At 44.5% G+C, this 26684-nt stretch overlaps 1 protein-coding gene across 2 annotated transcripts in view; it reads right to left on the bottom strand.

Moving 5' to 3' along the window:
* Window positions 1-7807: 7807 nt before the first annotated feature.
* The window catches only part of LOC121330132 (tau-tubulin kinase 2-like), a 103017-nt gene continuing 84140 nt past the window's right edge, over window positions 7808-26684 (bottom strand). For both annotated transcript variants that reach the window (XM_041276421.1, XM_041276420.1), the window contains exons 12-15: window positions 22464-22678; window positions 21036-21552; window positions 10035-11116; window positions 7808-9534 (exon numbers count right to left, since the gene is read on the bottom strand). In XM_041276421.1, coding sequence (XP_041132355.1) covers window positions 9072-9534; window positions 10035-11116; window positions 21036-21552; window positions 22464-22678 — 2277 coding nt within the window. In that variant the 3' untranslated portion in view covers window positions 7808-9071. The remainder of the gene's footprint in view (window positions 9535-10034; window positions 11117-21035; window positions 21553-22463; window positions 22679-26684) is intronic.

Genomic DNA, 26684 nt, shown 5'->3' with positions numbered 1-26684 from the left:
AGAATCCCCAGCAGAGTCTCTCTCCTCCAGCCATGGGAGAATGAGATGAGTGGTCCAAGAGCTTCTGCAGAGGTCATCCAGGACCCCCCCTGCTACAGTGACCAGGGAGCTCTCACGCTCATCTGGGTCACCCTCCCCTTCCCCACCACCGGTACAGAGGAGCAGACACCTCTCATGGGAGGCGAGATGGCCACCGCCGAGGTGGTACTACTCGAGGGGGGGCTACCCAGGGGACAGGCAGTCGCCACGCAGGCAATGCTCCCCTTCCCCAAGGGACAGGTGGTCGCCGCTCAGGCACCGCTCCCCTTCTCCACACAGGCACAGGCGATCCGCGTCAGTCGCCTCGAAGGTGCCCAAGCTCGGCCGAACGGCGCTTCGTGGAACTGGAAGAGAGAGTAAGGGCTCAGCAGACCATGTTGGAGACCCTATTGAAGTCACAGGGCAGGCTGCCCCCACAGTCTCGTTCGCCCTAGACCTAGACCCCCTAGCCCAGGTGAGTTGTCCTTCACGGTGTCCAGATCGGATGTCTCGGACCCAGCCATCTCCATCGGGCAGGAAGTGGGGGGCTCCTTACCGCCCTTGCTACATGTTTCGCAGAGGGAAGAGTTCCAGGCCCTAATGCAGCGTGCAGCTGCAGACACGGACGTCCCCTGGCCGGCAGAACAAGAGGTAAAGGGGAACCGCTTCCTCCAACAAAAAGGGCGCCCACAGCATGCCCTCCCTTTATGTCAGGACTTCCTGGAGTTGGTGCGCTCCTCCTGGAGCAACCCAGCATCTGCACCCTCAGCCTCCAGAACAGCAGAGTCTCTGCTTCATACTGCAGGAGCCCAAGAAGCGGGCCTAGGCACATTCCCCACTATCTGGGACACGGTCATGGTTTTGGTGCAAGGTTCCACCTTCATGAAGGGGGATTAGGATCCGACCTGTCCGTCCAAGCCTTCCAGGACAACGGATGCTATGCTCAAAAACTCTGTTGGTCCGAGCAGCAAATGCCATGGCCATACTGGTACTCTACCAGAACCAGCTGGCAGAGAGGATGCAGGAAAGAGCTGCAGAAGCGGACACGGGGGAGCTCCAGGCAGTAGCTAAGGCGATGACCGTCCTTATAGGGGAGTTAGGTCAGGCATCAGGGAGGTCACTGGCTGTGATGGTGGCCCACTGCCGGCATTTGTGTCTGACGCAAGCCAAGGTCGTGGAAACCGAGAAGGTGGTGCTGCTGGACGCCCCCAGTACACCAGGGCAGACTTTTGGAGCGTCCATTGATGTGAGCCTTGAGAGGTCCCACAAGGCCACGGAGGTCACCTCCAAGTTTTCACGACTTCCGGTTTACTGTCGGCGCCCAAAGTGGCATGCGCAGCCTGCTGGGTGAAAGGGCCTGAACATCGCCCTCCACACCACAGTAGACAAGCAGGCAGAGGCAGAGGCAGAGGTAGCGCCAGCGGCAGGGGACCACCGCAGGCCAGGGGTAACCAGTTCTCTGGCTGGAGACAGAGGCCGGGGCCTAAGAAAGACCCGCCCCCTCCCAAGCCCAAGGGAGACCCATGCCAAGCCCATGGCAAGGCTGCACCCAGGAATCCTGGGTGCTATCGACCAATAAGACACGGATACGCTCTACAATTCCGCATAGGTCCGCCATCCTTCAAGGGTGTGCTCCCACCACAGTCGAACCAGCGAGGGCGATACTCCTTCAACAGGAGATCTCCAATCTTTGAAGGAAGAACGCTGTACGCTTGGTAAGCCCAAGCGATGCCCTCAGCGGTTTTTACTCCAGGTACTTCCTGGTGCCCAAAATGGATGGTGGTTTCAGACCAATTATGGGTCTCAGGGTCCTCAACTTGTTCCTCAAACAGAGGAAGTTCAACATGTTGACAGCACAGCGTATCATCCAGTCCGTCCAACCAGGAGACTGGTTCAGATCAATCGACCTGCAAGACACCTACTTTCACGTCCCGATCCGTCCTGCGCACAGAAAATATCAGTGCTTCGCCTTTCAAGGCAACGTGTATGAATTCTTCGTGCTGCCTTTTGGCCTCTTGCTGGCACCCTGCACTTTTTCAAAGTGCATGGATGCAGCACTGGCTCCACTCAGGCTGCAGCGTATTCGGATCCTGAACTATCTGGACGATTGCTTTTGAATGCGCGCAAATTAGCCATTCACAGAGGCGCACACAAAACAGGTCACAGATCATGTGACAAAGTTAAGGCTCTCAATATATCAACAGAAGAGCAACTTCATACAGTCTGGGGATCAAACTGAACTCTGAGAGCATGCTTGCCTCTCTGTTGGAAGACAGGATTCGGCCGTTGAAGGTCACACTGTCCCTATTCAGAGAGGACGCTCTCCTACAGGTCAAGGTATATCAAAGGTTGTTGGGGCTGATGGCAGCCGTCTCGAGAATCCTTCCACTAGGGCTGCTGAGAATGCGCCCGCTGCAAGCCTGCGTAAATATGCTCAAGGTGAACCCGGTCTGAGATCGGTACTGGCTGGTGCGAGTGTCCAGACAATGCCGGAAGACATTGGAGTGGTGTCTCCGTTCTGGCAATCTACGCCTCGGGTCTCCCCTCGGATCCCCTCACAGAAGGGAAGTAATCACTACAGACACCTCCAGCCTGGGCTGGGGAGCGGTCTGGAATGGGAGGGGAATAAGAGGTCAGTGGAAGGGACATTGGTAGCAAGCGCACATAAATGCCCAAGAGCTGCAAGCAATGAACCTGGCGTCATCTAATTTTCGCCAGCAGTTAGTGCACAAACATGTGCTGGTCTGGACAGACAATACTACAGTGGTAGCCTACATAAACCACCAAAGCGGCCTGTGCTCGCCAGGCCTTCACCACGCAGTGCACAGACTCCTGTCCTGGAAGCACAGAAACTTGTGTTCCATCAGGGCAGTTCACCTCCCCGGTGTGGACAACAAGGCAGCAGACATCCTGTCCAGAAGAGCTCCAGACAGCTTGGAGTGGAGGCTGCATCCTCAAATTGTGAAACAGATTTGGGAGAGGTTTCGACCAGCACAAGTTGACTTCTTTGCCACAGCCGAGTCCACTCATTGCCCCCTATGGTTCTCTGTGGAGAGAGACGGAGGCCCCCTGGGAGTAGATGCGCTAGCTCACCCCTGGCCACAGGGGCTATTGTATGTGTTCCCTCCACTAACATTATTACCCCTGACACTAGAGAGGATCAGGGTGGAGAGAGCACAGGTTTTGCTGGTTGCACCTAGATGGTCGAGACGCCCCCGGTTTGCTCTCCTCTCTGACATGTTGTCGGATCAGCCGTGGCAGCTCCCGCCGCACAAGGACCTCCTGAGCCAAGCAGAGGGGCTATTATGGCACCTGAACCCAGCTCAGCTCCAACTCTGGGTCTGGCCTTTGAACAGAACTATCTATTTAGACGAGGTTTGCCAGATGCAGTAGTAAAGACACAACAGTCTGCTAGGGCGGCGAGCACTACAGCCCAGTACTCGCATAAATGGAAAGTTTTCCAAGACTGGTGCCTTGCCGAAGGTCATGATCGTGTGACTTGCCCGATTGAGACGATATTAACCTTCTTACAATACTCGTTTGATGCAGGAAAATCAGCGTCCACTTTGAAGGTATACCTGGCAGAAATATCAGTGTGCCATGACAAAATTGACTAGGTGCGCCCTGGGGCATTTCCTGGCAGTGCAATTTCTTAAAGGGGCTCGGGGGCTTCGTCTTCCCATGAAAAGTATAGTCCCCAAGTGGGATCTAGAACTGGTACTGCAGGCCCTTATGGGTCCTCCATTTGAGCCCATGGCGCCAGCAGAACTGCGCCATTTCACTGAAAGTGGCATTTTTAATAGCCATTACGTCTGCCAGACGAGTAAGTGAGCTTCATGTGCTTTCCATCGATGACACATGTATGGCTTTCACTGGAAGTGACTTGTGGGTAACATTAAGAACAAATCTATCCTTTCTGCCAAAGGTGCTATCCTCATTCCATATTAACCAAACAATGTTTTTGGAAACTTTCAGATCTCCCCCGCACGAGTCAGAGGAGGACCGTATATAACACACGATATTCCCAGTTCGGGCTCTGCGCTGTTATGGATAGGACGGCGTCCTGGAGACAGTCCAACCAGTTGTTTGTTTGCTATGGGTCCCGCTCTAGAGGTCAGGCCCTATCAAAGCAATGTCTAGCGCACTGGGTGACAGATGTGATACGCTTGGCGTATGAACAGACGGACTCCCCGTTACCGAGGGACATTATGGCCCATTCTACAAGCAGCCAGGCAACTTCATGGGCTTTCCTTCATGGCACCTCCTTAGATGAGTTATGCAATGCTGCTACATGGACTGGTAGTCAGACATTTGTGTGTTTTTACCGCCTTGATGTTACAAACCGAAGGAGACACTCTCTGGGCTCTAGAGTTTTGCAGGCGGCATGCCCTTAAGCGTCATGAGGGCTCTGTTGCTATCGCCGTGGGGCTGTACTGTCGGTAATATGGAGCCACGACAGCTTTGGTACAGCTTTCCCATTCGGTAATGGTTGTCATTTGAATTGAAAGGGAACGTTAGGTTATAACCATAACCCTGGTTATCTGAAAGAGAATGACAACCACTACCCTTTGAGGTTGTGTCCCCAGCTGACCTCTGTTTTCAAAAGAAAATGGTGATGTGCTACTTTGAGGACATACCTCTTCAACAGGAGGTGGGAGGGGCTTCCCCCTCACAGCAAGGCCATGATAGGGCAGCTTTTTTTATATATGCTCAGTGACAGAGTTATGGTAATAACTTAACGTTTTAAACCGTGGATTGCAGAACAATTCTACACTGCAGATGGAACCGGACTGCTTTCATGGAGCTGATAGAAACATGTAATAATACCTGTTTCTATATCCCAGTACTGAAAGTCGGATCACTGCTGAATTTCCTGAACTTGTTTTGTATACCCGTTAAAAACCCTAGTTTATTCGAGAAACACCTTGAATAAACAAAATTATTTATGAGTAAAAATGTTGCACCTTTCCTAAAGAATGCTAATCAAGGCCCAATATGATTAGCAGCATTATCACAAATCCCCTTTAATTGAGTTGAAACCTCTTAAGCTTTTTTTTAAATTTTAATTTGGGCATGCACATGCTTCAAGTACGACAGCAGCTTTCAAAAGTTTAAACTGCTACTTCCTGTGACCACATTACTTCATGTGCTCAGTGGTCTGGCCTCACTCTGCAGCATGCAGTAATAAGATACCCAGAAACTGCAATTTAAATGTTCTAAAACATCCACAAGAAATAAAAACAAATTCAAAAGTAAATCAAGCAAAGAACAAAATAATCTTCAGTACAACAATACAGGGACCAGTGATAACGCTAATTACGAGGTAAGAATTGAAATAGAAACCCTTGGTTAGAGCTCTATTAAGTCACAGAAATGGAATACAGGCACAGACAGGAGCTCTGGAGATTCAAGGGTTAACCAAGAAAGCAGGTGCTTCAACATACAGATACAAGGTGCACCAGTGCCATTCCCTTTTGTCAGTCTATGCTGAATAAACACACGGGTCTGGAGATCTGTTTCAACATCACAATAATAAAAAAAAAAAAAAAAAAGAGTACAGTACTGTGCACTTGCAGATTCTTATCAAAGCTTATATTATATTACTGCACTGTTTGGATCTAAGCAGGAGTCTTTCTCTGACTTAATTAAAGACTGGAGTCAATGTATTGAAAGTACGCACCGCAAATGAGTGTAGTGAAGATCATACATAAAATAACACAGAATGATGGAATTGATATTTACAGTAGCTAAAACAGGTCTTAAAATCATTTTGATTAAACATAGTTTTACATTACATATGTTAAAACCTGTTTGCTATATGTGGCTGAAAAATCTTATGGTTTGGTCCAATGGGTGTTCATGTCTGTTTAGAGCTTTTCTATTGGATAGAAGAGGAGCCAACACCAAGGCTATATCAATGGTTAACTCATTACCAAGAAAAGTATTTTAGTCAAAACACAGAAATGTTCCTAAAAGTTACCGGTCTGTGCTTTGACACTGTATGTTAATACATTGATTTACTAGTACCTTTTTCTAGGATTATAGAGAAAAATGGCTGGTGCAGCATACTGCTTGTAATATTTGATGATCCTTTATACATTAAACACTCAAAACAATATAGTTTGGACTGTATGAGCTGCCATTAAAATAAGATTATCCAAACAAACTTGATGTTGCCCCATATACTATATTCATTAAAGCATTGATGATCTGAAACTCTCAATTAATCAGACACAAAGGGCTGGATAAAGTATACAGTACCTGTATTAAGGATTATGAAGAAGCCACAAAAGCTTGTAGAACCCTTATCTAAGCAAGGCTGCCTAAATGGCCAATATCTTGTTATTCAAGTTTTGTAAACTGTTTTTAAAGAATTAGTAGTAATCAAGCCACCAAAGCAGCAGCTTTCAGATTCCCCGTCCTTTCCCCGCCGCTCTCTGCATGTTAAAGGTATGTAGCTTTACATGCCAGGTAGCTCAGGACGAATGGAACTGGCAAAAACCAGACGAGAGATCTACAGTTTTAGTGGTCCTTAGTATACAATCATATCATAACGAATGAAGCATACATGTACATATATCATTTGTTTATGTAGTGCATGCAGGTATTATCGATAGCCCCTATATTACACTATCGTACAACTTAAAAAGAGAAAAAACATTATGGTTACAGTATCTCAATAAGTATTCAGAATACAGATAAGAAATATACTATAGCTTTCTGAAGTACCTACGACACTGGACTACGCAGCTAATAAAGATTAAAGAGCCATCAAGAAATTGTCTTGACCGCAATAAAAATACAATTACAGATAGGGCAATGGGAAGGTATGTTGTCTTCAATAACCGTGTTGTATAAATCCCTTACATTAAAATGAAAGATACAAACCGTGATATGCATTGTGTCTCCCTACACCGTATCGTTTAGACACAAAGACATTCCTTCACTGAGGAGCCGACAAAGTACACAGCGAGTGCTTAAGGGAAAGACTACTCATTTCAATCAGACATGCAGCAAGTAGAAAGTCAGCCCATGTCTCCCAGAAAACATGTATCCATACAGATACACTGGTAACACAGGACAGCTTCTAGCATTTCAGATTTTTCATGCACTGAAAAGCATTGGAGTTTTAAACACTCCTCCTCAAAGCCAGTATGACTCTCTATGACAAGAGAGCCTACAATGCACTGAAAGAGAATAATACAACAGTAAATATTGTCAATAAGTAAATATATTGTCAATAAGTTTCACTCAAAAGTTTTTTCCTCAATTGGTAGTTTGTAGACAAATCTTTACTCTTGCTAGTAATTTTCAGATGCCCCTATAGGCAGCATGACTCATCCCCTCACTGCTTAAAAAGGCTTGTAGAAATGAGTTGAAATGGGCTGGTACCTGTGATGCTATTTGTTGGCTAGATGCAGCTTCAAAAACAGACAGGCAGAAACCATGATATAATTGCTGTGGACTGACCTATTTAAAAGTTATTCTTTGGCAGCTGTGCTATTTGTTGACTGATATGTTATTTAAGCAGGTGCCACTCTAGGTTTCTGGATGAGGGGCGTGTTCACTGCCAATAAAGGGTTACTTCATTGAACCAGCTAAGCTGATATATACACACATATACTGACAAAGAGGAGAAATCCCTATTCACACTGTGCAAGTATTTGTGTGATTAGATGGACACATACACTTTGTATACATTTAAAAATATATATATATATATATATATATATATATATATATATATATATATATATATATATATATATATACACACACACACACTGTATACATTAAAAAAATTCTGCTAAATAATTTTAGCCACTCTACAGACAGCAAAGTGCAATAGACTTTGGAACTGAAACAAGCAGAATAGATGAACACAATCACAGCGAGGACAGTAGGTGGCACTATGTTTCCATGAACACTGATCTCATCTGCACCTGCTGCTATGTAGTTCTCCCTGTGTAAAAGCAGGCGCTGATGCTATGTGGCTCTCAAGCACAATCTGTGGGTCGGGGTTGCTTTTCGTTCTGTTCCAAGTTTACCTTGATTCACAGGGCTCTGTCACAAGACAACAACACCCCCTAGACACGAGTGCAACAGCTTCTTAAAAAGCTTTTAGGTTTTGCTCGCCTCTGGGTTTATAATTGGGCTCTATTTAATTTAGTTATACAGGATAATTCCCATTGTAGCTTTGTATTTGTTCTTCCTTTAAGACAATGTTATTAAGGCTAGATTTAAAATACTAAAGACTCAACTATAAGAAAGTAAGTCAAGTAGGGCTTTGGCTAATTCATTACCGTTCACATTTCACCACTGCCTGTGTTTAGTATTCAAGTGAATCATGGTACTCAAAAGACACCTAGCAGTGTTAGGGGTACCATAGCATTAATAAAATAGAGTGAAAGACAACAATATTTCAGTAAGTAAGACCACAGCAACCATTACCAAGATTAAATGGTGTTTAAAGCTGTAGTGTTCCACAATTGTGTTCAGACTTTAAAGTAATATTCCTTGGTGTTTGTTTACTACATTCTTCCATAGTTTGAGAGCAGGGGAAAGGCCTTGTCCAGTTGGTTTACATTCCACAAAGGTATTGATGTACTCACTCTCCTTCTTCCCTCTGTGAGGTCTCGCAGGCAAGCCCCACCCACAGCAGCAAGGGGAGGATCTATGAATGACATCTACAATCTCAATGCTGCGCTACAACATAAATGTGGGGGGGTGAGGGGTGTGGGGGGTTGTTCATACTCCACATGGTTTTGCACAGGCTGGAAAGAATGAAAAGTATTTTGAAAAACCAGTGAGACACTGCCCCTTTAACCCTTTATTATGGATAGACCTACAGTGTAGGCATCTTTGCTTTTGTGGGATCTTTTTTCATGGTGTGTTTGATTCTCCTTCAGTAGATCCTGGACCCTCAGGGCACCATTCGTTAAAGTTAGAATAAAAAAAATATTGAAGGAGATACCCCCCCCTCATCCCCGAAATAATGTGCAATGTGACAGGTCAGTGAAGCAGTAATAGAGGACCCAGGTCTTAAGAAGTTATTATCTACTGACTTTACTGGAGGCTTTGCTCTCCCTGTTGGAACTCTTGCCGCAGGTTGCATGGAAGGAGCTGGAGCGGGCCTGCCTGCCACAGCAAGTCTCCTGGGGGTAGGATCGGCGAGGCGGGGGGGAGCCCGAGGAACTTGGAGGGGAGCGGCTGCAGCCAAGGCCTCCATTGCGGTGCTCCAGACAGCTGCTGCAGCCGCTGCGAGATGGAGAGGAGCTGAGAGATCGCTGCAGGGAGGCGCTGCGGGGGGAGGCGCTGCGGGGGGAGGCGCTGGTGCTCCGGTGGGGGGTAGAAGGGATGTTGGGAGGGATTTTGGTGTTGCGCTGGGAGCAGGGGCTCCTGGACTGTGTGGAGGCCCTGCTCTTGGGAATGCTGCCATTCTGGATGATCTGAGCCAGGCAGGAGAACAGGTCCGAATCAGTGCTGCTGCTGCTTAGGATCCGGTATCGGCGCAACCTGCAAACAAATGTCAAAGAAGATGAAGACCTTCAATGCACACAAACAGACACACTGCTATGACTCTCATTGCACACATAAATACACACTATATTAGGAACTTTAGCCTGCTGCTGATTTCTGTTCATCTTAACCTAAAAAAATAAAACCTTTAAACTTAAGCTATAATGTTACTATTTAGAAAAAAACTGTAATCTTAAATAAATAATACTTTATATCACATTAATGCAAATGATGACTTATGCAAACACAATAAGATACTAGTGAAAGCAAATGAGTAAGAGGAACACGCAAACAATATGAAGTATTACTTAAACTTTGATTCCAGATATTTATTTATCATTAAATAAAAAAAATATATATCTGTTTAACGTTTGCCTTGTTAGGGGTCTTCCCAAAAGTGTATGGATTAGATTCTCCCACTGGATGCCAGGGATGCCTGCGAGGAGAGATGATATATCAGAATAGACATGAGAAATGGACTCTGTGGCGCCTCCTACCTGCCGTCGATGGAGGAATGGCTAGAGGGTTTCCCAGGGGGCGGGTGTGGCAGGAATGGTGCAGAGGTGTGGACGAGCTGCTCGGTGCTGGGGATGGACACTGGCCGGGGGATCTTGCTCTTGCGGGAGATGGGGCTGGTGGAGGAAGACATAGAGCCAGGCTCCTCCCCCTGCCTGCTTGACTGCAGCTCGGACTGGGAGCCCAGGCAGGACTCATCGTCAGAGAGTGGAGCCCGATCATCCTGGGAGCGCTCTGAGGCTGAGGACTGCTCCCCCAGTACGCCTGCTGTCTGCCTCTTGTCTGGTGGAGGCCGCCAGGATTCGGTCTGATAAACCTTCTTCTGCAGCAGCTTCTCTTTTGCAGAGAGGGCCGTCAACAAATCCAGAACCGGGTCCACCTCCGGCGCCAGCACAGGGATACGGCTTACCCTTCTAAACGGATCCCTCCTGCCCTCCGTCGCTGCCTCGTTCGTAGCGGATTTGTCCGGGGCTGTCTTTGAACCACCGGCTCCATTTTCTTTCCAGACCCTCTTCATATTCCCTAGGCTCCCATCGGGCTGAGCAAAACGGAGAAAATGCGGTTCTGTGGATCTGTCGGGGTACCTGGAGTCACTCTCAGGGTCCATCAGCTCCTGGTAAGTGCTGTACTCCCCGATTTGGGGCATTGGGCTTTGCGAACTATCTGTAGGCTGGGAGGCGTTTCCATTGGCGAAGGCGCTGGCAGAGTCATGTGTTGGGATGAGGTTTGGCACAGGGCTGGAAGTCTTTGGGCTCAGATCCTGGTCTCCCAGGGAATCAGTTGTGGGAACTTGCTGGCCTTCAGAGGACTCGGGAGGGAGGGGAGTGGGCAGCTTCACCCTCTCCTCTCCTGCTTCCTCTGTTCCCTCGTCCTTCACCGCATTCTGTCCCTCCGACTCTGCCCCTTGGAGTGCCGTTTTTCCAGGCCTTTCCTGTGGAGAGTCAAGCTCGACTGTCCTGTCTCTCAGCTGGCAGTCCCCATCCCTCCTCTCCAGCAGGAGGCACTGTGGCTCACTCTCACTAGCAGACTGCATAGATTGTATGGATGGTCGGGGGGCAGTGAGCTGTAAAATAAAAACAGAACAAAAAAGAATAGCAATTACATTCACAGACCATGGGACTGAACTGCTGGGTACAATTGTCATCACAGTCAGGTGCAGTCAGCTTTAAAATGAAAGTGCAGAAATCAGGAATTATTCTCCTCAGGAATTTTGTACAGTTTTTGGCAGAGCATTATAGCTGGGCACACTTTTAACACAAATAAAACAGCCTTGCCTTAAATATATAATAAGACAAAGAATTATAATAATAATGAATAATAATCTACCCTAATTCATACCCAGCCTGCACTGCTCCATTTACCCCCTGATTCTTTGCCATCTTGTTTGTGTTTCTGGCAGAGCTTGCCCATCATACCACCCAATTCCTTGCTGTAAAAAAGACATTTCTATTTTTTCCTCACATAACATGCCCACTATCACAATGTTTCTTTCCTTTTTTTTTTTTTTTATGCGCTGGCCCCTCCTGCGGTTCTTCCAATTCTCTTTCTACAAGTTTCTCTTCATTGACTATATCGGGTTGCTCTTTTTCATTTTCTACATTTTCTTTGGGAGGCGTTCTTACTGCACCGTTCTCTAAAGCTCTATTTCCAGACGCACTGTACACTGGGTGGAATCATAGATTTCGACAGCAGAGGGCGCTGTTGAAATGCACATCAGCTCAAGGCTCCCAAGGGATTGAAGTGGAGTGAAATAAATATTTGTTTGGCATTTATTCATCTGTCTCATTACTTCCTAGAAGTAGTGTTTATTTTCTTTCTTCATTTTGCACCTTTCATACCAAAGTATCACAAGGCACTATACATAAATACATAAAAATACAACAATACAAAATATACAAACAATAACAATAAAACAAATCATTAAAAGCTAGCAAGTCTGTTGCATTAAACCCACTAAGATAAAAATGCAACTTTATAGAAACATGTTTTAAGTTTAGACTTAAAGACCCACAGACCCAGCTTCCCTAACACATGGCGGTACAGCATCCCATAGTTTAGAGGCTCTAAAAGAAAAATCCCTACTTCCTGTATTGATTTTATTGACCCTGGGAACAACAAGCAGCCCCGCGTCCTGTGATCGAAGAGATACGCGGTCAGTAGCTCCAGCAAATAACTAGGTGCTGCTCCATTCAAGGCTTTATAGGTCAATAATAAGACTTTCAAATCAATTCTGTATTGTTCAGGAAGCCAGTGAAAGGAGGCTAAAACAGGGGTGATATGCTCATTTTTTTAGTTTTTATCAAAATTCTAGTGGCAGTATTCTGAACAAGCTGTAGGCGGGATACCGCACATTTTGGGATGCCAGAGAGGAATGCATTATAGTAATTTATTCTTAAAGAAACAAAGGCATGTGTTAGTCTCTCTGTGTCAGATAATGAGATAATAGGTCTCAGTTTGACTATGTTTCTCAAGTGATTTAAACTGATAGAAAGCCCAAGTGAGCGCTTATCAGTAGGTAATTTACAACTTTGACAAGGGCTGCTAGAAGTGTTTTCTGCTCAAATCACATAGTAAAACCCCTTCAGACCAGTGTTTCTCAATCTGTGGTCCGCTGGCTCCCTTCAGGTGGTCTGTAGAAAGGTTAAATAATTACGGAAAGGAAGCAGCAGCATAATTAACAGATCCCATTGCAAACCCAAAATTTCAGACCTTAAAAACTCGGCTACAGAAGCAGGAAGAAAATGCATACATTGAGAATATCTCCAAGTTGAAAAAAGGTCTAAACTCTCCGTCCCATAGTTTTGGAGTGTCTAAAATGAATTCTTTACTGGAGTTTTTGTGTATTGCGCTCACATGCACTCAAAACTGCAGCTTGTAAAGGATAACACGCGACAGGGCAGGTGTTGTGTGCACTAACATACTGCTGTAGTTGGGTTCAACCTTCAAAGCCCTATGTTAATGCAGCATAATGCACAAGCCCTGGAGTGTTATCCTGCTTATAAAATGAATAAAATAAAAACAGTCTCTCAAACAAGGTTCTATTTGTTGTAAACATTAAAAACTGGAGGTTTTCAACGTTTTCATTTATTGTAATTAATTAAAATGAATGAAGCATCTGTGCTGGTCTCAATCGCTCTGTAAAAAGAGCTGACATAACCCACAATGTTATCCTAACAGCCTATGTTAGTGACCAAGCATTTAAAAACGCCAATCATCTATTTTTGTTGATAATGAAAAGATACAGAAAAGCAGGCTGACCTGGAGAAGCCAATACAAAAATACATTATTGGCATTTTTAATGCTTGGTTACTAACACTGGCTATCATTACGGAGTAGTCTTGACCAGCTGAATTGCACACTGAAACATAGAATTACACTGTGCAACAAATTTTTTTTTTTGGTTCCTGGGTAGTAATTGTTAATTCTTAATTGCTTATGCCTCAAAAGTATAGAAAATGGCTATTATTCCCCACAAACTTTGCTTTTGTGACCAGGACAGTGATATTTTGAAATTTACCTATTTCCAATGAGAAAACGGGCAAATTTGTGTCTTTTTGTTCACATGAAAAAAAAACAACATATGAATCCAAATTAACATGTATTTATACTAAAGTAATACAAAAATGACTACAAAAGATTTAGAAGTGAGTAGTTTTTCGAGATTTATGATTATACTGTAAATCACTTTCATGAATCAGCCCCCAAATGTAGTCTCCCATCATGTTCTCGTTATACTGTCCTTGGCAGCGGTGTTCAAAGTCCAGTATATCCTGGTGGAAGCGCTCGCCTTGCTCCTCCGAGTACGCTCCCATGTTCTCCTTGAATTTATCAAGACGAGCATCAAGGATATGGATTTTGAGGGACATCCTACAGCCCACTGTGCCGTAGTTCTTCACCAGAGTCTCAACCAGCTCCACATAGTTTTCGGCCTTGTGACTGCCCAGGAAGCCCCGAACCACTGCGACAAAGCTGTTCCAAGCCGGTTTCTCCTTACTAGTGAGCTTCTTGGGGAATTCATTGCACTCCAGGATCTTCTTTATCTGTGGTCCAACGAAGACAACGGCTTTGACCTTTGCCTCAGACAGCTTAGGGAAGAAGTCTTGAAGGTACTTGAAGGTTGCAGACTCCTTATCTAGAGCTCTGACAAATTGTTTCATAAGGCCCAATTTGATGTGCAGTGGTGGCATCAGCACCTTCCGGGGGTCCACCAGTGGCTCCCACTTGACGTTGTTCCTCCCCACAGAGAACTCGGTCCTCTGTGGCCAGTCCCGCCTGTGGTAGTGCGCCTTGGTGTCCCTGCTGTCCCAAAGGCAAAGATAGCAGGGAAACTTGGTAAAACCGCATTGGAGACCCATCAGGAATGCCACCATTGCAACCTCTTGATGCCATCTCAGAAAAATGCAGATATGTATCCACTTAGGCAGCTGGAACTAAACTGAACTGGTGGGCTTAAGGCCCCTGTATTTATACTACTATTTATATTACTGGAAAGTTTACTCAGCACTGAATCTATCTGGAATGTTCTGGAAAATAGGTAAATTTCAAAATATCACTGTCCTGGTCACAAAAGCAAAGTTTGTAGGGAATAATAGCCATTTTCTATACTTTTGAGGCATAAGCAATTAGGAAATAACATTTACTACCCAGGAACCAAAAAAAAAAAAAAAAAAAAAATTGTTACATGGTGTTATAACACGATGACTCGTGTCTAGAAAAAAAACTGGTTTTCTGAATAGTGTTTAGAAGGGCTAGCATTCTGATAGTATCCTAATTCTAAGTGGTTATTTGGTATCACGTTTTCGGAATACTAGTATCCAGAATACGGACGGAGGCATTCGGAATACCCTGTTTACATGGCATGGAATAGCTATTCAAATTTCCCAATATTCTGAATACAACAGGAATCCTGATAGAACAGGACAACTGGAACAGGCGCCCGGATAACAATATGGGTGCAGTCAATTGCACCTACCACGGGCGGCAGGTGCGCGACCTCATAAAAACCCTGCATTATCTCCTCACCGTTTGCTCTGGTACTGGGGAATTTAATATGTTCCTCAGCACATCGCAGCAACGCGGTTATGAACCGGTCGAGGTGGCGGACACGGCTGACTGGGTGATCCCCACTGTATCACCTGCTACCTTGGTCCTAGTAGCCAGGATACACATACATAAGAACATAAGAAAGTTTACAAACGAGAGGAGGCCATTCGGCCCATCTTGCTCGTTTGGTTGTTAGTAGCTTATTGATCCCAAAATCTCATCAAGCAGCTTCTTGAAGGATCCCAGGGTGTCAGCTTCAACAACATTACTGGGGAGTTGATTCCAGACCCTCACAATTCTCTGTGTAAAAAAGTGCATCCTATTTTCTGTTCTGAATGCCCCTTTCTCTAAACTCCATTTGTGACCCCTGGTCCTTGTTTCTTTTTTCAGGCTGAAAAAGTCCCTTGGGTCGACACTGTCAATACCTTTTAGAATTTTGAATGCTTGAATTAGGTCGCCACGTAGTCTTCTTTGTTCAAGACTGAACAGATTCAATTCTTTTAGCCTGTCTGCATATGACATGCCTTTTAAGCCCAGAATAATTCTGGTCGCTCTTCTTTGCACTCTTTCTAGAGCAGCAATATCTTTTTTATAGCGAGATGACCAGAACTGCACACAATATTCAAGATGAGGTCTTACTAGTGCATTGTACAGTTTTAACATTACTTCCCTTGATTTAAATTCAACACTTTTCACAATGTATCTGAGCATCTTGTTAGCCTTTTTTATAGCTTCCCCACATTATCTAGATGAAGACATTTCTGAGTCAACAAAAACTCCTAGGTCTTTTTCATAGATTCCTTCTCCAATTTCAGTATCTCCCATATGATATTTATAATGTACATTTTTATTTCCTGCGTGCAGTACCTTACACTTTTCTCTATTAAATGTCATTTGCCATGTGTCTGCCCAGTTCTGAATCTTGTCTAGATCATTTTGAATGACCTTTGCTGCTGCAACAGTGTTTGCCACTCCTCCTACTTTTGTGTCGTCTGCAAATTTAACAAGTTTGCTTACTATACCAGAATCTAAATCATTAATGTAGATTAGGAATAGCAGAGGACCTAATACTGATCCCTGTGGTACACCGCTGGTTACCACACTCCATTCTGAGGTTTTTCCTCTAATCAGTACTTTCTGTTTTCTACATGTTAACCACTCCCTAATCCATGTACATGTGTTTCCTTGAATCCCAACTGTGTTCAGTTTGAGAATTAATCTTTTGTGCGGGACTTTGTCAAAAGCTTTCTGGAAATCTAAATAAACCATGTCATATGCTTTGCAATTATCCATTATGGATGTTGCATCCTCAAAAAAATCAAGCAAGTTAGTTAGGCACGATCTCCCTTTCCTAAAACCATGTTGACTGTCTCCCAGGACCCTGTTACCATATAGGTAATTTTCCATTTTGGATCTTATTATAGTTTCCATAAGTTTGCATATAATAGAAGTCAGGCTTACTGGTCTGTAGTTACCTGGTTCAGTTTTGTTTCCATTTTTGTGGATCGGTATTACGTTTGCAATTTTCCAGTCTGTCGGTACCACCCCTGTGTCAAGAGACTGCTGCATGATCTTGGTTAGCGGTTTGTAAATTACTTCTTTCATTTCTTTGAGTACTACTGGGAGGATCTCATCCGGCCCAGGGGATTTGTTTATTTTAAGAGCTCCTAGTCCCTTTAACACTTCTGCCTCAGTTATGCTAAAGTTATTTAAAACTGGATAGGAACTGGGTGACATGTGGGGCATGTTGTCAGTATCTTCCTTTGTAAAAACTTGTGAAAAGTAATCATTTAATATATTTGCTATTTTTTTTTCTTCATCTACGATTTTGCCATTTGTATCTCTTAAACATTTAATCTCCTCTTTGAATGTTCACTTGCTGTTGTAATATTGGAAAAACATTTTGGAATTGGTTTTAGCTCTCTTAGCAATGTTCATTTCTATATCTCTCTTGGCCTTTCTAACTTCCTTTTTGACTTGCGTTTGCAGTTCTGTGTACTCTTTCTGCGTACTTTCTTTTTGGTCCTTTTTTAATGCTCTGTAAAGTGCCTTTTTTCGCTGAATATTTTTTTTAATTGATCTATTAAACCATTTTGGCAATTTAGTTTTACATTTAGATTTGTCTACTTTAGGGATATAATTGTTTTGCGCCTCTAGTACTACATTTTTGAAGAACAACCATCCTTCTTCTGTGGGTGTTTTCTCTATTTTACTCCAATCTACTTCTGTTAGTCTCTGTTTCATACCTTCATAGTTTGCTTTTCTAAAATTGTAAACCTTAGCTTTAGTCATTACTTTTGGGGATTTAAAAAACACTTCAAATGAGACCATGTTGTGGTCTGAGTTTGCCAGTGGTTCTCTGACCTCTGTTTTAGTTATTCTATCTTCGTTATTTGAAAAGACTAAATCAAGGCATGCCTCCCCTCTAGTGGGTGCCTTCACAAATTGTGTTAGGAAGCAGTCATTTGTCATTTCCACCATTTCTATTTCATCCTTCACGCTACCCACCGGGTTTTCCCATTTTATTTGGGGGAAGTTGAAATCCCCCATTAGTATGGCTTCTCCTTTGCTACACGCATTTCTAATGTCATTGTATAACAGATTATTTTGCTCACCGTCTGAATCTGGCGGTCTATAGCATGCTCCTATTATGCCCTTTGAATTTTTGTCCGTTATTCTGACCCATATTGATTCGGTTTTATTTTCTTTGTCCAGGTTTAACACCTGGGCTTCAAGACTGTTTCTTATGTATAGTGCTACCCCTCCTCCTCTTCTGTCCTGCCTGTCTTTCCTATACAGTGTATACCCACAAATATTATATTCGTCCCCATCACTCTCAGACAACCACGTTTCTGTAACACCTATCACATCATAGTTACCTGTTAGTGCAGTAGCTTCAAGTTCTAGAATTTTGTTTCTGATACTTCTAGCATTTAGATAAATACATTTAATGGTTGTCTTACCTGAGTTGTTGTTCTTGTTTTGATGCGGTCTCCCTTCTGTTTTTTTGTTGATTTCTCCCCCCTTCCTTTCTAGTTTAAATGCTTCTGAACCTGCTCGAGGATCTTTTCTCCGAGTAGACTGGTTCCCTTGTTATTTAAGTGCAGTCCATCCCGTCTATACAGATAGTCCTCGTTGTAGAATGTGGTCCAATGATCAAGATAGGTGAAGCCTTCCCGTGTGCACCACGTCTTCAGCCATGCGTTTTGATTAATTATTTCCAGCTGTCCATATGGTCCTTTGCAAGGTGCCGGTAGTATACCAGAAAATACCACAGTTTTGGTTTTCTCTTTTAATTTCCTTCCTAGCTCTCTGAATTTGTTTTGCAGGGATTTTGGTCTGTCTCTTCCAATGTTGTTTGTACCGATGTGGACGACTACTACCGGGTCGTCTCCTGTTCGTTCCAGGAGCCTGTCCACGTTCTCAGTGATGTGCTTGACCGAGGCTCCCGGAAGGCAGCACACTGTTTTAGTAAGGGGGTCCAAACTGCTAATTGAACTTGCTGTGTTTCTCAATATGGAGTCCCCAACAATCATGACCTCCCTTCTTTTTGCTGTCTGGTCACCACTGTCAATGGGATCCTGGATGTTGTTCCTTTCATTCTCTTGTTGTTGGTTCTGCTCATCAAAATTCTGAAGTGACTCAAATCTGTTGGTTGTTTTGATTTCTGGTGGTTGTGTTTGACGAAGTTTCTTTTTTTCCCTGCTTCTGCCTACCTGAACCCAGCTGTTCTGACCTTCCATCTCCCTGGTGGCTTTCAGTCTGTTAGGGGTGATGCAGACTTCCATGAATTGTGGGTGTGCCAGTTCCTCAAGATCCTGTTGCTGTCTCACTTCTTCCAGCTCCATTTCTAGCATACTTACTAGTTTATGCAAATCCTGGATCGCGCGGCACTTTACGCACACTTGGTTTAGCTCCGCTGGGTTTTCTCGGATTTCCCACATCAACAGGTGTCACAGATTACTGGCTTGAAGACCATGTTGAGGTTTTTTTTTTTAAGTTTAGTTTCTTCTGCAGTTGTCAACCTGCTTTCAAACTGCTTCTAAACTGCTCTGTACTTTTCCACGCCTGTACTTCTCCCACTCGCTGTCGCTTCCACTCGCTGTCGCTAGGAAGACTGCCTCGTTTAACTGCGTTGTTCTGCTGTGCTGTTGGCTCCTCCCCTCGCCCGCGTCTCAGAACGGCACTGAATTTGAATCAGCATCTCCGAGTTTCAGCTTGTTTGTTATCAGGAAAACACATGCGGCTGTTTGACTTTGAGCTGCTGCTGTGTTTCCCCAATGTCCTCTGTTTTCTGATTAAAGCAATTAAAGATGCAATTTCTCCTTACTGCTTCTAAACTGCTCTGTACTTTTCCACGTCTGTACTTCTCCCACTCGCTGTCGCTTCCACTCGCTGTCGCTGGGAAGACAGACACACAGACAGACACTACCAATTGCTCAGACAAGGCATGACTGTGCAGGTTTGTTCTGGCCAGGTCATCATTAAGCATGTGGCATAGATGAGTCGAGACGATACCTGAACACAATTTGCTCATTGCTGAGCTCCTCATATGTGTGCCAAGGCTGGTGCACCCTTTCAGCATATCTTCGCCTATGTCGGGGTTGCTGTTCCTGGGTGTGCCTTGCATCATTCACATCCACATGTCGACGGACACGCTGCATGCTACCCATTTTTCCCATTGTTGCCTGTTTGTAGTCAGTGCTGGAATGGTAGTTTTGTGCTTGGCGCATACCTTCGAATATACCAGGATCACGCACATTGTCGGCCACTCCCCCCATGTTGCGCGAAGCATACATTTTATTTCTCCACAACGCAGAATGGATTGTGACGCCAAAAAGGACTTTTCGAATATGGCAACTTGGCACAATGGCCATTTGTGATGCGCATACCCCTCTGCGTGGTGCGCAAACCTTTCGAAGATCGGACCCATGGTGTTTGGGCTTCAACTTACAATATAAACTCCTATATATAAGTATTGTTCTATGCAGTTCTGTTTTTTTTTTTTTTTTAAAAGCCAAGTTGCAGTTAAGTACTACTATTACTATAAAGGACACTTTCAATCATAAAGCTTCCCAAAAAAAAAAGATGTTACTTTAAAGTAGGCTAGTTGTCTTTGTATACTGTGTGTTATTGTAAAATAATATCACCGTTTCCACTGTAATTACTGTGTTAGCTAGTTAGCTTAGTCAGCCACTAACAATGGCGGATTTAAAGATTTCTTTTTTACTGTTTTCAATGGCACAGCTGACCCCGGTGGTCGGGATGTGTAATTGCATTTACCCAGTGTTGAAAATGCGTCACAATGTAAAAATGGACAAAACTGGCATGTCATCCATACTGATTGGCTCATGGTGGCCATATTGTTTCATGTAACAACTTTTCCTGAATAACTTTTTTAGAAGACAGTACATAGATAACGTATACCCCAAAATCAAGTCAACTGGCCAAAGGGTTCATGAGGAGCACTCGCCAGCTATTCTGTGAATGGAACACACAAACACTTGCCCATTACTTTAATTACTCATAGAAATCAGATCATTGTTGAAAGTGCCAGCACCTGGAGGATAATTCCTGTGAATGTATTACTATTAATGTATTACTACTGTTCAGGAGCATGAAAGAATGGAAGAGTAGGACATGTTTGAATTTGTGCAGGGCATCTCACGTGCAGAGAAGATAGGTCGTTTAATTGACACAATATAATAATTATAATTCAACATGTTCTCAAACCCAGAGAAAGTCAAGATGTTTTATGTGCATGCAAAGGCAAAGAAGAATTACAGGAAGAAGTTAAATTAATATTCTAAACATAATTATATTTAGAGTTTTGGCTTAAGAACTGAAAAATCGTTATAGGAGTGAATGTAAAATCTGTGCAGCCCCATTTATCCCACCTTTCTAAACTTAACCCCCCCCCCCCACCAACCCCTCCTTACCTGCATCAGGGCTCCCTCTGCCAGGGCCTCTGCAGGGCTAGTAGGGGTGATGGATGGAAGCTGGCCTCCCATGCTCAGCTCCAGCCGGTCAGTCCTGAGCATGAGTCCAGGCACCACGTGGCCCATCCCCTCGGCGCTCTCCCGCCCTGATCCTGGGGCATTTCCAGGCTGCTCTGTGGATGGGGATTCCTCTGCCAGCTGCAGCACCTCTGGCTCCTCATCTGAGGGGCTGCTGGTTACTTTGGCTCCCTGTACAGAGGCCCGGAAGTCCTGAAGTTCATGCTCCCGGTCCACTAGCACCCACTCTTGGGATTCCATGTCTTGCCGGCCAGAGCTCAGGTTGAGGGCCACGAAGCCACTGCTGGACACAGGGGAGCCCAGCTTGGATCTTTCAGGCAGGAGCTCCTCGTCGTAGTGCCACAACCTGTTTAAGCGGCCTGTGCCTGTGGCTCCACCCTGCTGGCAAAGAAGTTTCACTGCCGCCTCCTTATCCAGGGCTTCTTGTGGCTTTCCAGAACTGTTAACACAGAAGGAAGGAAGAGAGGGAGGGGGTCATCAGAGATGAGGGTAATAACTGAGCAAATGAGGAATGCTGTGAGTGAGGGAGGTGTGTGTGAGGGGGCTATGTGGGGGGAGCTGTGTGTGCGGGGAGCTGTGTGTGGGGTACTGGGGGGAGCTGTGTGTTTGGGGAGTTGTGTGGCGGGAGCTGTGTGTGAGGGAGATGTGTGAGAGGGAGCTGCGTAGGGGGGAGCAGTGCATGGGGTTGCACCCCTCACACATACACCCTGGTACCCCCTCCCTCGGGGGAGGGAAGTGGTGTGTGTGTGTGTGTGTGTGGGTGTGTGTGTGTGTGTGTGTGGGGGGGGGGGGGGGGGGGTGTGGGAGGGAGCAGTCGAACAGGTGGGCCGTGTGGCAGGGAGCTGTGTGGGAGGGAGCTGTATCGGAGGCAGCTATGTCCGGGAGCTGTGTACAGGGGGGTGTGTGGGGAGCACACTGTTGGAGAAACACAGTGTTGACTCACAACCTCTGACTCACAACCCCCCTCGAGTCACACTCCCCCCACACATCCCCCGACATACACTTCCTCGACACCCCCCATGACACACACTCCCTCGGCAGACGCCTCTATCGGCACACACCTCCCTCGACACACCCCCGCCCTCGACACACCCCCTCGACTGTGTGTCGACACACAACCCCCGTGAGACACACACTCCCCCGAAACACACCTTCCTGCTGGGTGGGGGGAGCTGTGTGCTGGGGGGAACTGAGTGTGCGGGAGCTGTGTGGGGGGAGCGGTGTGTTGGGGGGAGCTGTGTGTTGGGGGGAGCTGTGTGTTGGGGGGAGCTGTGTGTGGAAGGAGCTATGTGGGGGGGAGCTGTGGGGGCTGTGTCAGGAGCTCTGTGTAGGGAGCAGTGTGGAACGCACCATGCCTCCAGGAAGCACTCTGTGCTGGGCTTGGGCTCCAGGGAAAGCCTCCTCTCCACCTCGAAGCTGTGGATGGAGCGTAACTTCCTCAGTAGGAGGGCTTCCTTGTCTGACTGCATGGTCTCCGAGCACACCCGCATAGGAGAGTCCATGCCGGGCCCCGCGAGTGGGCTGTTGTTCCCCTGATTCTGACTGTGCTCCTCCTCTGTGGCAGCCTGGGTTGAAAAGACAGCAGAGAAGAAAAGCAATGTTAGGGAAATGTAAGGGATTGGCAGCCCCAAAGCCCCTTGTCTGTCTGTCTGCCTGCCTGTCCAAAGGAAGCTGTCTGTCTGAAGCTATAACAGACGACAAAGAATGTACCTGTTATTACTAGGCATGTCTGACGTTGTATAATCCAAAAAGGACAGGATGCTGCTAATTATACAGCAAGTTCTCACAAATATTTATTTTAATAACTTTTCATATCCTATGCTACAGAGGGTGTAACTTTATTTATTTATGTGGAATATGAACAATAAATATACAGCTTTTATACTGATACAGCCAAATTATCTAAATTCTCCACTCAGCCATGCTGTACATTCGGAGGAAGCAGGCGCGCTCTTGTCCCCTCTGTAGTTATGATTAGCACGTTATTAGCCAATCATATTCTTCCATTTCTTCTGATGGCTTGCAAGGAACACTGAGTAAACCTGTCTAAACAATAGCCAAAGGTGGCATGCCTCCTCTCCCCTTTTGCCTGTTTCAGCCAATCACTGGCTGTGTGCCCTCCCACATTGATGACCTCGGATGCTAATACTGACGAGAGTGAAAAGAATGAAGTGCGATTTAGAAGGATGTAGCGAAATACTGTTTCTGTTTATTTCTTCAAATTGTGATGTACCTTGCTCTGGCATTAATGTTTGACTGAATTGCTTCCTTTTTTAAATACCTACATTTCATATGTACAAAACGGTATATCATTATTTTGTTGGTCATTTACTAAGTTTAGCAAATTAAGTCAATAGAATGTGCCTTCCTCCTGCTTTGTTTAGAAAATATTTTATGCAAATTATGTTAAAGTAAATGCTACACTAATGTTGTATGCAGTACATTTTTAAACATACAATGGCAGTGTGCAACAGTTATGTTTATTAGAAATGATGGGCTACTGTTTTCTTTTCTCTGCTGGCTTGTAGAGAAAATGCATTTAAAGCCTTGAATTGGGGTAAAACATTAAGAAGACATGAAAAGTGATGTCACTCAGAATACAAGAATACATTTATTTGGCTGCTGGGAGCTTAAGGGGACCCCAAGACCGCTGCCTTTTTTCTGCCTCCTCATATTTTTAGCCACTAGCCGCCACTGTTTCGGATATAGTGGCGCTCGGGTGCAGTCCACACACTGTCATTCCTGTAATGGGTTTGTTGTACTACACATTCCTATGGAAAACATGCACTGTCATAGAGACCCCAGTATGGGGTTTTAACAATACATTCCTCTGCACACTAGACATAGCAACAAACACACTCCCTTCTTTTCCTCTGGGGGCTCATTCTCATTTGTAGTACAAGAACCCACCATGAATGTCAAATAATTCTCTCTATATATGTGGTGCTTATTAGGGGAGAGTCGGTATACAGGTTTTGTGGTTTACCCCGGTTTAGGTACATTACGGTATTGATACCGTTCCTGTTATTCTACACTGCAATTATTGTAATTACGGTACAGAATGATTAAGACTATATTCATGTTCCTGTGAACAAAGCAAAGGAAAAGGAAAAGTCAATTTTCATACGAACACCTTTTGATTCCCTCTCCTGTACAAAACAAGACTCAGTACTGCTCTGCTTTCTCATCAAGACACTGGAACATTCCATCCACTTCTACTTTACTGTCAATCACCATCATCCGCACCATTCTGCCTTTGCATTTTACAACTGCAAACATCAACATTTTACTACTGTAAACATGTTTCTGAATCAAGTGATGTTACTTGCAGCCTTAGCAAAGTGTCTGAGGAATGTCTTTTTGTGAACTGATACTTATTTTGATCATGGTTTTGAAAGAAACTGTCAATACAGGTTTCAGTGTCTCAACTGAAATTAGACAAGAGGCAGGATAGCCTCCTTATTCTCAAAGCAGTCTTGTTATATAAGTAATTATTATTACAATAATTACAGCATTCCAACTTTTTTAGGTCAATGAAGAATTTTTTTTTTTGTACAAACTCTGCATGTATTGAACACGCTTTAGAGAGGACGCTGGTGCGTTTAGCTGCCACTTCTCCGACGTGTTTTTATTAATAGTTATATTATATTATAACTTGTATTCTCTTAATGCTTTTGTTTTAAGTATCATCATTTTTATTTATTTTTATTTGCCTTTTGAGTTTTGAGTTTTGTGGCAATCTTTTAATTATATATCTACATTCCGTTTGGCTGTTTCAGATATTCTGTTTACTGCGTACCTTGGATGCTTACTCCTGCCTAAGAGAGGGCTGCCTGTCTACTTCAAATCAGGTGTTTACTCAGCTTGAGGACCGAGCCACTGACTCCTCCTCCTCTGTACCGGTTTGCCGCTGCTGCCGTGAACGGCTGCTACTCCTATCCGAGATAGAGCTGCCTGTCTACTTCAGATAGGGTGCACTGCGGTCTCCTCCCCTCTGGATGGACCGGGGTATTCCGAGTATGTTCCTAAGGTACTCTGCTTTACAGCTGTGACAATTCAACCACCGGTGTTCTCTGTCAAACTCTATTCTGAACTCTTGCTGTGACTTTGGACTTCTACGCAGACCAAGATATCTGCATCGTAGTTCGGGGCACAGATTCTCATTTTCATTAACTACAAATGTCCATACTATATGGTTTCGTCTGCGAAATGTCTCTGCCTTCTGTCTTCGCCATATATGAGAAACAAGATGTTTTCTAACATTGCTAATCCACTTCCTTACAGACCCCTCAAAATGGCTTTATTTAACTCCCATTCTTTAAACAACAAAGAGGTGGTGGTTTGGCAGTTGTGTATAACTCTGTGTTTAACCTTTGTTTATTTCCTGTTCATGATTTTCAGTCATTTGAGTACTTAGTTCTTATAATGTCTGTGTCTCAACCTCTGGTTATGGTTTTAATTTCCTGTTTCCCTAAATAATAATTTATTTTTGTCTGAATTTGCTGAATTACTATCAGTGTTATCTCTGAAATTTAGCAGGATTTTAATTGTGGGAGACTTTAATATCCATATTGATTCTCTAAAGTCTCCTCTGGTAAGTGAATTCCTAGCACTCCTAGACTGTTTCGGCCTCTCTCAATTATTAAATGCCCCCACGCATAATATGGGTCACATCTTAGACTTAGTAATCATCAGAAATGCCCCAGTGTTAGACCTGTTCATCCAAGATTTAGGTATCTCGGATCATATGGCCATTAAATTTGATCTAGAAATGCCACATTCTGCACTAAATCCAAAACGAATAGTGACTTTTCACAACTTGAGATCTATTGACTATGATAGGCTGTCGGAAACAATAGCGGCTTCACTCCCTGGTATCCCCCCTCGTGGCTCCTGTCGAGACTAAAGAGTTAAGGAAGGCCTTGGATGACAAGGTTCAACTTTATAATAGCAATTTATCTATCATTCAATAATTTTGCCCCTGTAATAACTTGTACTGTCTCCTATACTCGCTGTTCACCCTGGTACACTGATCAGCTGCGCTCTATGAAGGCTGTTTGCCAGAAACTTGAGCGAAAGTGGAGGGACTCTTGTCTAATTGTTTATGTTCAGGCCTGGAAACAACAACTATTTGAGTATAGGGATGCTATTTCTGCTAGATCTACTTATTTCTCCAATCTTAATGAGAGTGGCCATGGCAATCCCAGGCTTTTATTTCTACAATAAGCAGAATGCTAGAGCCAAGTAGCTCCTCTGCATTATCTGCCTCTCAAGGTCTTTGCACTAATTTCAAGGAATTTTTTACTACCAAGATTGACAATATCAGACGCCAATTCCACGACCTTGCGCCACCTACCTCACTTTATCATCAACACGTCTTTACCGGCACTCCACTGGCTAATTTCACTCCTGTTACTGTCATTGGGCTTACCAAATTGGTTTTTACAATGAAGCCGACTACCTGCCTGCTAGACCCAATTCCTACTTTCCTCATTCACTCCTGTTTCCAGACTCTTGGTCCGTTTGTGACTATAATCATTAAAGAGTCCTTGAGTTCTGGAATTGTACCCT

Source organism: Polyodon spathula, chromosome 17 (genome assembly GCF_017654505.1).
Source record: "Polyodon spathula isolate WHYD16114869_AA chromosome 17, ASM1765450v1, whole genome shotgun sequence".
NCBI lineage: Eukaryota > Metazoa > Chordata > Actinopteri > Acipenseriformes > Polyodontidae > Polyodon > Polyodon spathula.
This window is presented reverse-complemented; position numbering and strand designations above follow the sequence as displayed.